Genomic DNA, 14,776 nt, shown 5'->3' on the forward strand with positions numbered 1-14,776 from the left:
GAAAAATGGAGTAAGTATCGTAGTGGATTGGATGCCCGATGGATCCGAGAGTCAAAATATTGGTAATGTAACACTATCAATATTTTACTATAGACTTACCCTACACCCTGTTCTTACACTAGCCCTCCCTCCTAGAGTCTAACACTACCCCCCCCAACCCCCCAATGCCTAAAATTAACCACCTCCTAGTGTCTAACATCAACCCACCCTTTTAGTGCCTGATGCTAACCCTCCTTCCTAACAATATCACCCACCCACCCCCATCCCAGGCAGCGAAATACTGATACTCAAGTGGCCAATCGTATACTGGTACTCACTGCCTCAATGCCGATTACTGCTACCTTGTATTGGTGTCTATTAGACGCCTGCCACCCAAATCACCTGATTCCAAAAAATGGATGACCTTCAGGAGACCTGGTGCAGTCCAGCTTGCTCATTGAAAAGATAAAGCACTATATAAATATAAATAAAAGAACACAGACTTATCTCATCATGCCTCAGTTCACTCCAGGTACGATTTACGTTTTTTTGTGTGATTCAAACTATCCTAATCACACAGGTCAATTGATAGTATTGCAATAAAAATCTGCCAGCAACTAATAAATTCTCACGGTGAAGTGACACAATACAGATAACAGAGGTGTCAGAAGTAGTTGGACAACAACTCCTGAGATGTTTGCTGACAGAATGGGATAGTAGCAGGTATACTTTGCCGGTATAGCGTCTTCTGCATTGGAAGAGGTAAACCAGGTAAGAGGCATATGAGTCATCTCATGATTGTAATGTATATTTCCATAGAAATATAACTACCAACACAAACGTCCAATATCTTGACTGCTGGTGAAACATTACTATGCATTTTATAACACAAATACAGCATGGTGGAGCTGTTTGGCCTATACAATGATACCTGTACTGTTCTAGGAAAGGAATACATGTCATCTGCTTCTTCTGGATAGAAAATACCTTCAGTACATATTCATAATGTACATAACTAAAATATTTCTTATGTTATAAAAACATCTATAACATCTACTGCAACTTTGTAAAGGTGACTCAACTGTTGGCTTGCCAACGTCCTGGGACTTTCATAAATAATGAAAGAACAAAGCAGAGTAAATGTAATCTTTAAAGCTTCATTTAAACCTCAAAAATGTATTGTGGGAAGAGGATTTAGTCACAGTCTACGATTCACACTTACCTAATACCTTGCAAATGTAACGCACATTGCATTGTGCTATAACACAACTCATTAGTACATGCGAACACACTGCCCATGTTCCTCAATGGGTAGAGTTTATACATTTGTATCAGATTTTCCCAATTCATGTCTTCTGCGTTTCTGGATAATGTGTGTACACCATAGAAAGGTATAGGGATCTACGATAATGCACACGTTAAAGCCATGTGTATTAAAGGCCATGACACTTGTGCACAAAAACATGTTTGCATGATTGCCATCAAGCAGATTCAATCGTTTTGATCTCATTTGCATGAAATGACTTCAGTGTCTTGGAATCGATCAATAAATTGGAACTGATTCCAAGCAGCTGAACAACTGATAACATGATCAGAAGTGAAGGAAAATGAAGATTGATCAGGTGGCCTGTGACATAGCAGGTAAATGGATTTATACCACAGTACAAATATAACAGGTCAAACTGTACAACGCAATCGCAGGATGGTGGTTTGATCAATGTGGATCCACAACCTGTCAATCAATACTTTGATTAGATATTGTGGATTTTAAGTAGGATTGGCCCACTATATGGCTATAAGTGGCCTGCTTTATTCTGCAATGGAATGCATAGCTGAATGCGTGGGCCTCAGGAATGGAGCTAGGGAAGGAAAAGACAAGGTGTTCATACTAACCAACTACAAGTGTGCTTTATTTTCTTTTAACTACACTGACATTTTTATTTTTGTTTTCTTTACTTTTTGTAAAAAAAAAGAGCCTTCCATTGGAGAAATACCTTGATAATACTCTTGTAAAAATTTCCACAAGCATTAATCTCATTTATTGGCACAAGCATTCTAAACAGGTGAGTTGTTGGAGTACATGAGAGATGTTGAGACATTGTGGCTCCTATTCAATTAACTTTTCTCTTGACTTTTCTCCCAGGAGAACATTTTTCATCTTCTCTAAAAAAATAACCGTTTTAAGCACCTGGCAATTGATTTGAATCGGATTATTGAAAAGATTCGGATCTTTGAACCGAATCATTTGAATCATTTTACTAGGGAAGCAGACTGGGTGAAATGACTAGCAGGACAGGACTTTCCCTGCACTGTACATTCTGTATGTTCCTGTTTCTTCCAGACAGACATCCACTGTGAACCGAATCTTTCATTGTGATGATCCGGATGATTCGACTCACAAAAAAGATCCAGATCAAATGAACGATTCGTTCATGATCCGGACAACACTACAGTCCCACCTCTGATTCTCCAGAGTGCAGTGAATATTAATTAGCCATGTGGCTGGCCTCGGAGGAGGAGGGGAGACCTCCTCCTCCAACATTACTGAGCTTGTGCAAACAGTCTAACGTGACTTAGCCCAGTATGACGTACAGCATGCAGCACTTTGTTTAAACGTGCTGCGTTACTATGTAACGCAACGTGTGCACTGTGAACAAGCACATTGACTTTACAGTGCTGTGAGTTAGGCTGCGTTACTGGCTGCTGTAACGTGGGACTTTAACGTCCCACTGTAAAACCAGCCTAAAAGTATTTTATTGATAAGGTGAGAAAACAACTCCTAGGAGACAACTCAGAAGAAAACTTAATTGAATATGGGCCTGTGACTTTGATACAGCCCATTTAGTGTGTTTTGATATTCTTCAAAGTTATGTCTCTGCCTTATGCTAGAATGTTATTTTTTAACTAGCCAATAGGAAATAAATAATACAGCTTTTTATATGAGATAATGTGGACAACATTATAGAAAAACAATAGAGCAAAACTGAAAGAAAGATTGCATTGTTCTTATTGGTACTTCAGAGGTTTAACCCACAGTGTAGCTTGTTTAGTAAGAGTGCAAAGAGCAATGTTGATGTACAACATTCGGAAGCCAATCAGTTTTCATTTTTTTTTTACGGTGGGCAGCAATAAGATGATTTCTAATTGGCTGCACCGTAACCGCACTTCACCCATTACTGCTGGCTCTGCCTTACCAAATAGCATTACATCATTGTGATTCAAAGACACATAATTTAATACAGCAGACCCTTACAGATCCCTGTAATGGATTATATTATTCAGCTTTCAAGGCTGCACCATTTTCCCTCATCATCGGAAACCATCTTACTAGGAAACTGCCTTCTGTTATTGGAGAAGAATTCAAGTCCATAATACTGCAAAGACTGGTTCCATTTTTGACAGTGGAGGAGTTAATCTAACCCCAAACTGGCCATACTTCCAGCTCTCTCACAGCTTTCTCCCTTTGTATAGATACTCGTACATGTCTCAAGATTACCTTCTCTTAGCAAAACCTAACTTGGCACTCACTCTATGCTACCAACTCAGTAATCATACTAGTTTTCTCTCGCTAACGTCTCACATACGTACATAACCTTCCTCAAGTCTCTCCAGCAAGCAGCTATGAAGCTGTGCAGTCCATTCCGTTTCCATTGTCAACATCATAATAACTTCCACTGACTCACATACGAATCTTTACATAACCCGGGGGCAAGGCATCTTGCTCATATAGTAAAATGTTGATATCCTATTACCCAGAAATGCACGGCTGGTCTTTGAGGATGATACACACTGCCAAGTTTAGGGCATGTTATTATCTACACCCTGTTATACTCCAAAGAAATTAGAGGATTTTCAGGTTTGCTCACAGAAAGCAAATGGACATAAACCCAATATGCTGTGTGAGAGGAAGCATAGACATAAAATCAGTGCATAGCACACTGCCGCCTTCACCCCAGCCGAAAAAGTACTCTTGTCAGGAGAGGGGCAGTCACAGCTCCTTGTGGGACTTGGGTCCACTCAGTGGCCTCTGCAAAGCAAAATAGAAGGCATATGTTAACTTCTGCACTGACATCATATGCAATTAATTACATGACTGTAACCATGTTAGTGTACCTACAGCATATAAAAGAAAGTACTGCATGATAGTCCTTTTGTTTGTGCTTATAGTCATTTACATCAGAACTAGCCTTTGGGATATCAGGTTCCCCTTTCTCAGGATCTTCAGCCTATTTATTTCGAGATCTTCCAATCCCTCCTTCTCTCCATCCAAAATGTCATACCTAGCCAATTTTTATCCTCAGCCCCGGTCCGCCCATGAGGCGGGGTGAGGCAGGTTCCTCAGATGGCGTAAGTGGGAGGGGTGGCACCTGCCTGGCTGTAAGTGGAGGGGGGCGCCGAACTGGAGGCGGTAGCAGCCAGGAAAGGGGGCAGCGGGCACAGCAGTGTGGAGGGGGGTCGGACCCCACCTCCCTCACCTGGGTCCCCCTCATCCGCTCTCCCCCTCCTGCTATGAGTACAGCGTGTGTCAGGCAGGCGTCAGGGAAGTCATTTCTCACCTCTTCCGCGTACCAGCACTGCGTACGACCGCTCGTCACTTCCTGCAATGCTGCCCACTGTACTTGCTCAAGGTTGGTGCACGAAGTTGCTGTATTATTTCTGGGCGCAGACAGCACATGACAATATTATTGTTACTGCTGCCAGCAGGTTACCGTGAGTTATGCTACGGTAATGGCGGTACTAATGCATGTTACCATAGTAGTGTTCGTGGTACTCTAATATCGCAGGTCACGCTAGTAGCGTAGCTCCCGTTAACCTGCTGATGGTAGTTGCAGTAATATTGCTGTGCACTGTGTGCGCACATGTATTACTGCATCTTTGTGCATCAAACTCAATAGCCAGTGGAAAACATTGTGCTGGACATACATTTCAACGGCAAATGTTCAATGGCATTCTAAATTCCATTGAATAATTAACATAATTGCAAAATGAGACTGATAACTTAAAAACAAATGCTTCATTGTGATCTTTTTCAATGAAACACAATGTTTTTTTCAAATAGGAGGGATTGAAAATTTTGATCACATAGGTTAGACGAGGGTGGTGAATATGAAAGAGCAGAAAGAGGCTATGCTAGGATTTGGTTGGATTGGCACTGGGACTGATGGGCAGCTAAACACCATTACCTTATCATTGTGAATAGTTACAGATAAGATTCAGTAAAAGGAATACAGAGGTAGCAGAGGCAGCAGAATCAGCATCAACTCTAATGCTAGGTACACACCATACAATTTTCTGGCAGATTTACCTGCCAGATCGATTATTTCCAACAAGTCCAATCTAAATTTTTATTGATTTTCCGATCATTTAAAAAAAAAATTTCCATTGATTTTCGTTCAGTTCTATGAAAATCAATTGAAAAAAACGATAAAAAAACTACTGGATAATTGAAAAATCAGTCGAAATTCAGATCAGACATGTTGGAAATAATCGATCTGGAGGGTAAATCGGCCAGAAAATTGTATGGTGTGTATCTAGCACTAGAGGCCAGAGTGTGCACTCTTAATTTTGCAAATACTGCATATGCTCCATCATTGTAAAAGACTCAATAGTGTTCTGCAGCTAATGAATGGAATCTACCAAGGTGTTATCAAAGTCATCTGCTATTTAGACTTGATATATACTGCTAAAGCTCCACACTGTCTGTCGGTCATCACCCCTCAGCTGTACTGAGCACCCTTTCAATTAAGACACTTTCAACACAGCAAGGAAACATTTTTCACATATGATCCGAAAGTTCTGGCCGCTGCTCTCTCTTGAATAGCCAATAGTCCAAGAGGTTTTCACTTCTGAGGTTGAAGGTTTCCAAACTGGAACAGACATACTCATTGACCATTGGCCATTATGGGCAATTGGGACCTGTGTCGAATGAATTCTACCTGGATGTACTGTAGGTTTGGCAGCTATAGCCTGAAAAAAAAACTGTTAGATAACCCCTGCTGGTGGTGGTATTACTACTGTTTACAATCACTATGCCATGGAATGGCAGATGGATCCCTAAAGTGTGATCTAAGTAAAGTCAAATTTGCATCACTTGGAGTAGGGTCAGCATAAGTTACTTGTGGCAAGAACAGAGACCCAGAGTGCAGAGGGTTAATGACTGTTTGTATGTAATTTTGACCACTCCCTTTAGCACCTGCTATTCCATTTAAAATCATGGTCCCTAAGCAAGATGAGCATAGCCTTCCTGCTAAGAACAGAGACCCTGCTGTTTTTTTTTAGTTGTAGTTGATTTATAGTGTACTAGCTGATTGCCCGGCGTTGCCCGGGTATGTATTTGGCTAGTGTTGGCTCCGCCCACTTTTTCTAACCCTAACACACAATTACTCAATGACCAAGTTTGTGAGCTTTGCGGTCTTTGGAAACAATAATTTGCATTGAAATGAAAAAAATCTGATTGGCTGTTTGTGGCTCCACCCCTTTTCTGAATTTGAACCCCAGTCACCCAATGACCAACTGTAGCAGGTTTGAGGCCTGTGCCATTAACAGTGCAAGAATGGCAGCAATTAAATATTCCCCTTGAGAAGCAATAGGTGAAGTTTGATTCACTTTTGTAGGCTCCACCCACTTTTCTGAATATTTAACCCAGTCACCCAGTGACCAACTGTGCAAAGTTTGAGAACCCTACCATTAACAGTGTAAGTATGGCTGCAGTTTACATTTTCCCAGTGAAATTTGCATTTGTCTCCACCCACTAATGACGTGGAACTGCCTGTGTATGTATTTGACCGGTTTTGGCTCCGCCCACTTTTTCTAACCCTAATGCACGAACACTCAATGACCAAGTTTGTGAACTTCGGGGTCTTTGGCATCAATAATTTGTATATTCCCATAGAAATTAAACAAATCAGATTGGCTGTCTGTGGCTGCACTCCTCTCCAACATTTGAACCCCAGTCACCCAATGACCAACTATAGCAGGTTTGAGGCATCTGCTACAGCCCCGTTTCTATGGGTGTGTGATACGTGCAATCGCCCGGGGTGCTTTATTGTGCGGCAGGAGGGGGGGCGCCGGAGCGGGGGAACGGACATAATAGTTATAACTCACCTTCTTCATCCGTTCCCCGCAGTTTCAATATCTTTCCTCTCCCGGCGTCCGTCGCCTGGTAACAGCGCCCCCTGTGATGACATACCGCATGTCATCACAGGAAGCACTGTGACTAATGAGATAGATGCCGGGAAAGGAAGGACATTGAAGCAGCGCGGGTTCGGCGGAAGCAGGTGAGTTATTACTATTATGTTCGCTCCCCCCGCTCCTGCGCCCAACTCATACCGCCCATACCAACTAACCTAAACTGTGGGAACCTACCTAACTAACCTAAACTGCAGGAACCTACCTATTTATCCTACACTGCAGGAACCTACCTACCTAACTAACCTATACTGCGGGAACCTACCTAACTAACCTATACTGCGGGAACCTACCTAACTAACCTATACTGCGGGAACCTACCTAACTAACCTATACTGCGGGAACCTACCTAACTAACCTATACTGCGGGAACCTACCTAGCCAAGCTATACTGTAGGAACCTACCTAACTATCCTATACTGCGGGAACCTACCTAACTAACCTATACTGCGGGAACCTACCTAACTAACCTATACTGTGGGAACCTACCTAACTAACCTATACTGCGAGAACCTACCTAGCCAAGCTATACTGTGGGAACCTACCTAACTATCCTATACTGCGGGAACTTACCTAACTAACCTATACTGCGGGAACCTACCTAACTAACCTATACTGCGGGAACCTACCTAGCCAAGCTATACTGCGGGAACCTACCTAACTATCCTAAACTGCAGGAACCTACCTATCTAACCCATACTGGGGGGACCTACCTATCTAACCTATACTGGGGGAACCTACCTATTGAACCTATACTGGGGGAACCTACCGATCTAACCCATACTGGGGGAACCTACCTATCGAACCTATACTGCGGGAACCTACCTATCTAACCTATACTGCGGGCACCTACCTATCTAAACTATACTGGGGGCACCTACCTATCTAACCCACACTGGTGGCAACTATACGGGCTACCCTATACTGGAGGCACCAACGTAGATAACCTATAAAGCAGGCACCTACCTATCTAACCTACACTGGGGGCAACTATGCAGGCTACCCTATACTGGAGGCACCTACGTAGCTAACCTGTTCAACCTGTACTGCGGGCACCTATGCCTGGCTCCATGGGGGTGGGGTGGGGGGCGATTTTTACACCCTCGCCCTGGGTGAAATTTAGCCTAGAAACTGCTCTGATCTGCTAATACCAGTGTAAAAATGGCAGCAATTTAAATATTCCTTTTGAAAATCAACAGGTGAATTTTGACTATTTGGGCTATTTTGGCTATTATAGGCTCCACCCACTTCCCTGAATATTAATCTCAGTCACCCAGTGACCATCTTGGCAAAGTTTGAGATCCCTGCCATTAACAGTGAAGAAGGGCTGCAGTTTACATTTTCCCATTGAAATTTGTTTTTGGCTCCGCCCACTTTTTGTAAACTGGACACACAGTCACTCAATGACCATGTTTGTGAGCTTTGGGTCCTTGGCATCAATAATTTGTATTTTCCCAGTGAAATGAAACATCTGATTGGCTGTTTGTGGCTCTATCACAGGCATGGGCAAACTTGGCCCTCCAGCTGTTAAGGAACTACAAATCCCACAATGCATTTGCCTTTATGAGTCATGACTGTGGCTGTCAGACTCCTGCAATGCATTGTGGGACTTGTAGTTCCTCAACAGCTGGAGGGCCAAGTTTGCCCATGCCTCCTCTATCCCCTTTTCTGAATTTGAACCCCAGTGACCCAATGATCAACTGTACCAGGTTTGAGGCTTGTGCCATTAACAGTGCAAGAATGGCAGCAATTTTAATATTCCCTTTGAAAATCAACAGGTGAATTTTGATTGTTTTTTTTAGGCTCCACCCACTTTTCTGTATAATAATCTGTGCCATTAACAGTGCAAGAATGGCAGCAATGTAAATATTCCCCTTGAAAATCAAAAGATGAATTTTGATTGGCTGCTGTACACTCCACCCACTTTCCTAAATATTAATCCTAGTCACCCAGTGGCCAACTGTGTCAAGTTTGAGAACCCTGCCAATAACAGAATGGCTGAAATCAATCTAACAAATCTGATTGGCTGTTTGTGGCTCCACCGCCTTTAGTGAATTTGGTCCCCAGTCACCCAATTACTGACTGTATCAGGTTTGAGGCCTCTGCCATTAACAGTGTAAGAATGGTAGCAATGTAAATATTCCCCATGAAAATCAATAGCTGAATTTTGATTGGCTGTTGTAGGCTCCACCCACATTTCTGAATAATAATCCCAGGCACCCAGTGGCCAATTGTATCAAGTTTGGGAACCCTGCCATGTAAAAAATTAAGTTTCTGGCACCGCCCACTTTTTGTAACCTTGACATATAGTCACTCAATTACCAAGTTTATCAGCTTTGGGATCCTTGGTATCAATACTTTGTATATCTGATTGGCTGTTTGTGGCTCCGCCCCTTTCTGAATTTGAACCCCAGTCACCCAGTGCCCAGCTGTACCAGGTTTGAGGCATCTGCTATTAACAGTATAAGAATGGTTGCAGTTTAAATATTCCCTTTGACAATCAAAAGTTGAATTTTGATTGGCTGTTGTAGGCTCTACCCACTTCCCAAAATCTTAATCACATTCACTCAATGACCAACTGTGCAAAGTTTGACAACCCTGCCATTAACAGTGTAAGAATGGCTGCAGTTTATATTTTCCCAGTAAAATGTGTTTTTGGCTCCACCCACTTTGTGTAACCTTGTCACACAGTCACTCAATGACCAATTTTGTGAGCTTTCAGGTTCCTGGCATCAAAATTGTGTGAATGGAAGCAGTTTATCCAGCAAAGAAATCTGATTGGCTGTTTGTGGCCCCGCCCCTTTAGTGAATTTGGACCCCAGTCACCTAATGACTGACTGCAGCAAGTCTGAAGCCTCTGCCATAAACAGTGTAAGAATGGCAGCAGTTTAAATATTCCCCTTTAAACGCAATAGGTGAATTTTGATTGGCTGTTGTAGGCTCCACCCACTTTCCAAAATCTTAATCTTATTCACCCAGTGGCGAAGTGTGGCAAGTTTGAGAACCCTGCGATTAACAGTGTAAGAATGGCTGCATTTTTTCCCATTTAAAAGGAATGGCTGAATTTTGATTGGCTGTTTTATGCTCCACCCGCTTTTCCTGGATTTGTAACCTCGGTCACCAAGTGACCAACTGTGCCAAGTGTGGGGACTCTGGCTTGATTACTGTGAGAATGGCAGCCTTTTACATTTTTTCCATTGACTTGAATGGGTGGAATCTGATTTGCTGTTTGTAGCTCCGCCCAGGTGGGCAGGGGGGCCGCGAGACCCCCAGAACCTATCATCCCAGGTAGTAAGGAACCTGTATACCAAGTTTCGTTCAAATCGGTCAAGGGGTTTTCGAGTGATCGCGGCACATACACACACACACACACACATACACACACACACACACACACACACACATACATCCGATTTTATATATATAGATGAATATATACAGTCAAACAAAATAAAAAAAATCTGTGTACAGAACAAGATTTGTAGTTTTACACTCTATTGTTTCTACAACTACATTTAATGAGCACTATAAATACATTTTATGAGTATGTTTTATACACATACCTTTTGTCCTGTGCCCATGGTAGTACTGCCTGCTGCCATCGGCCTCTGGTCTCGGGCCCTTTTGTGCAGTATAGGGAGGCTAGAGACAGTTGGCTTTACAGAACTTTTCCCTTTTGTTTCAGGACGTGTTTCTTTTGTAGAGGGCAGTTTTTTGGTTGATGTTTTGCTGGCTCCTTTTGTAATGATTGACGAATGATCCTGAACTTTTCGGGAAAATGACCTACTGGTGGCTTGAGGCCCTGAGGTTGTAACTTTACTCTGAGTATTCTTGTTGCCAGTAGAATTAGGAAGGCATTTAACTAGCAAGGGGGTTAACGTAGGTTGTCTAGCAGACTGTTTGGAAGCACCACCAACTTCAGGCACCTCCTCGTTTACTGGAGCTTCTTTTTTGTCATCTGTGCAAGCTTCAAACATGTCCTCAATTTCTTCCTCTGTGTAACTTTCTGCTGGCATCTGAGGGGTAGCAGCTCTGATGGACCCATTTAGTTCCCCACAATCACTGTCATGAGAAGAAAGAGATAAGTAAGAGTAGAAGTCCCCTCTTTCTAATTGTTTTCGAGAATACTCTAACATCTTTTCTCTAATTTGTGCCCCAGTTCCTTGGCTTTGGCCTTCTTGTGATAATGACCCATGGAGAGCATTGGATGTTACTCCTAAAATCTCCTTCACAAACTCTTGCACAGTGCATTCAGGACTACCAGTTGTTTCATGTGCAGAACTATGACAAGAGCATGAAGACTCTTTTGCTGACTCTAAATCAGGAGTGGCTGATGTTTCTTGCTGTTTTTCAGGTGGTTCAGGACTATTATCGATCATGTCCACATCTGCAACTGCATCACTTGTAATGCGTAAATTGCTCTTCACATTTGAGGATGGTCCTAGCTCACGGGGCTTGTGATAGGCCAATGCAGGCATGCATGGAGGATGCAGTTTTTCTGTTTTGGTTATTGATATGGATGGGTATAGTCCTGGCTTTTTACTTCTTTCTGAAATGTTTTTTTTGCTCACAGTGTCCTTCTTAATGTCTATTCTACTATGGACATTTCCATTTTCTACATCATCTACTAGCAAACCAGAAAGGTTTAGACTTTCGTTCATTCCTATTCCTTTGGGTAAATCTTTATCATTTCCATTACTCTCTTTCTGTTTATTTATTGAGCTGTGCACAGTCTTTTCAGTCTTTGAGGTCCCTGCCATGTCTTGCAATACTCTATTCATTTTTCGTCTTTCTCTAGGAAGCAAAAATGTAGGTCTAATCCATGCCTGCAACTCTCGACGAATAAAATCTGATCCAAGAGGCAATTCTGTTCCATCCTCACCTTCTTCTTCACTTCCCATGCTGGAATTTGGCTCTTCAATTTCCTCTTCCTCTTCTTCCTCGGTTAATGTCAGGGTAGAACTTGACAGCAAGTCACTGTCATCTTCCTCATCAGTGCAAGCTGACGTACATGACACATTAACAATCATACTCAGGTTGGCTTCTCCTTCTTCTCCTCCTAATGAACGACTCAGATGCTTGCGGAAACTAGCATTAGAGTTCAGCAAACCTAACCGACCTTTTAAAACAATCATATCTTCAGATCTGAGAGACAGTTCTTCACTGCTACTCAGTTCTGTCAGCTCAGAACCAATATCCTCATTCCCTGATGATTCTTTATCTTGTGAGAGGTGGAGACCTGTTAAGGAAGCCTTACGGGAGCTACATCGCAGAGTAATGTCATCAGAGAAGCTGCGCTTCATTTTTTGTTCAGATGGACATTCAATGTCTTCCAGTCTCTTCAGCAGATCTAAGGTACGCTTGCTTAGTTCCTCCCCAGGATCACTGCCTGGGGTAATATCAGCTGAGCCTTGCTGACTAAACAGATCTTCATTGCTCTTATAGGAGGCTGGCCAGCTCTCCAGAGACACACTACGTTTAAGCACTGGGGACTCTAGAACATCACCAGCCACTGAAAGTGATTCCAGCGAGGATGAATTAGGTGGTGAATTTTCTGGACTTAGCACTTCAATCAGGTCTTGGAAATCCACATTGTCTTCAGGGCTATGATCTTCAGAGCTAGCTGTCAGCATAGTCCTATGGGTACCAGTCTGACCAGGTGTTCTTTGGAAACATAGGTTTGGTATCAACATCTGTGTTCTATCCAACTTTATGGATTTTAGTCTGTCAGGCTGTATTTGAGAAGTGTCTTGAAACATAAGTGGACTATGGGGCTTATTTCTGGAATATTGTGCAAGCCCAATTCCTTTACTGCCTATCTGACCTATATCCTCATTTTGACCCTGAGGTACTTCACCATCCAGGGATAGACACCCTTCTGAATTAGCAGCAGTCACACCTTCTCCACTAGCAATGCCGCTCTCACACTCTGAGTGGCCACTAGAATCAATTAGAGTTTTTATAAGATGGTGAGCTTGTGGAGACCCACCAGCTAAATCTGGTAGAGACAGAAAGTTACAGCCTTGAAGAAGAGAAAGTGGAAGTGGTGGTAGGGAATCCATTTTTTTGGTTTCTTTAAGTGACGAGTCTATGTCTGTTCCAAAAATCTCCATGTTATGCAAACTGTAGACTTGATACACAAGGGTCTGAAGGGGGCTATGCTGGTGAGTTTCACCTGTAACTGCTTGTTCAGAACACCTTCTTCCATCCGAATCAAGCATGTCTGCTGATAGCTGTACATCATCATCATCAATGGTACAAACAGGCTCTGATGTGATATCAGTTTCATCCCATTCCAGGCCTTGTTCTCCACCAGCATTGTGCAGATCTGCCCAGTCTGGGTCCACAAGTTGATCCAACTCCTAAATCATAAAAATATGAGGTTAGAAAGAAATAACAAGTCTTCTACAGCAAACATATTAATAGCCACATAGAAAAATGTGAATCTTATCTGTATCTGTATAGTGTTCAAGTCATAGTTTTATTTTTCTGGAGATCAAACAGTAAGATCTTCACCAATATTTCTCACCCATCATGATACATGGTTACCCCTATAGCAGCCTAAATCATGTGAATATATTCACCTTCTGTACCAATAGCACAATTAAATAACAATTAACCACAAACCATGGATGACACCATCTTTTTCACCTTCTTATTTTCTGAAGGCCTTAAAGGGACTCTGTAACAAAAATTGCATCCTGTTTTTATCATCCTACATGTTCCAAAAGCTATTCTAATGTGTTCTGGCTAACTGCAGCACTTTCTACTATGACAGGCTCTGTAATAAATCAATGTATCTTTCCCCTGTCAGACTTGTCGGCATGTGTCTGGAAGGCTGCCAAGTTCTTCAGTGTTGTGGTTCTGCTATGAACTCACCCTTTCTGGCCCCTCTATGCACACTGCCTGTGTGTTATTTAGATAAGAGAGAAGAGAGAAGCTGCTCTAATCAGCTGGATAAATCGTCCTCTGAGCTGGCTGGGCTTTCACATACTGAGGAATTACAAACAATGGCAAAGCTGTTTGCAAGAAGAAAAGAGCAGCCTGAAACTTCAGTGCATGGGGGAAAGAAACACACAAATGATCTCTTGAGATTCAAAAGGAATGCTGTATACAGCCTGCTTATGTATGGATGTATTTTCTATGTGTGGACATACTGTACATCAACCTACTTCCTGTTTTGGTGGCCATTTTGTTTGTTTACAAACAAACTTTTTAAAACTGTTTTTAACCACTTTTAATGCGGCGAGGAGCGGCGAAATTGTGACAGAGGGTAATAGGAGATGTCCCCTAATGCACTGGTATGTTTACTTTTGAGCGATTTTAACAATGCAGATTCTCTTTAAGCGACCTCTACTCTTAATTTACAATCATGTCCCTTCTGAAAATTACTTATGAATCGGTTTCTGTTTTCTGGGGTAAAGCTCAGGGTCATTTCACCTTATTGATTCTAATGGTGGTGGGGTGGCATCAATCAAGGTTGCTTCTAGGGTCCTTGCTGCCCATAGTGTGAAGATTCTGATCTGTCTCACTAGGGTTCCCCTCTAGAGGGGCAGATCAGAATCAAGTTTCACAATATAAGTGTCAAGAACCCTACAAGCAATCACTG

The 14,776-nt window shown here is 42.4% G+C and overlaps 1 protein-coding gene across 1 annotated transcript in view; it reads right to left on the bottom strand.

Moving 5' to 3' along the window:
* Positions 1-297: 297 nt before the first annotated feature.
* AKAP6 (A-kinase anchoring protein 6) overlaps positions 298-14,776 on the bottom strand; it is a 357,905-nt gene continuing 343,426 nt past the window's right edge. Inside the window, exons 13-14 of the mRNA XM_068253456.1 lie at positions 10,731-13,529; positions 298-4,006 (exon numbers count right to left, since the gene is read on the bottom strand). Of these exons, the coding sequence (XP_068109557.1) occupies positions 3,968-4,006; positions 10,731-13,529 (2,838 nt within the window). The 3' untranslated portion in view covers positions 298-3,967. The remainder of the gene's footprint in view (positions 4,007-10,730; positions 13,530-14,776) is intronic.

The sequence above is a fragment of the Hyperolius riggenbachi genome, chromosome 9 (genome assembly GCF_040937935.1).
Source record: "Hyperolius riggenbachi isolate aHypRig1 chromosome 9, aHypRig1.pri, whole genome shotgun sequence".
Lineage (NCBI taxonomy): Eukaryota > Metazoa > Chordata > Amphibia > Anura > Hyperoliidae > Hyperolius > Hyperolius riggenbachi.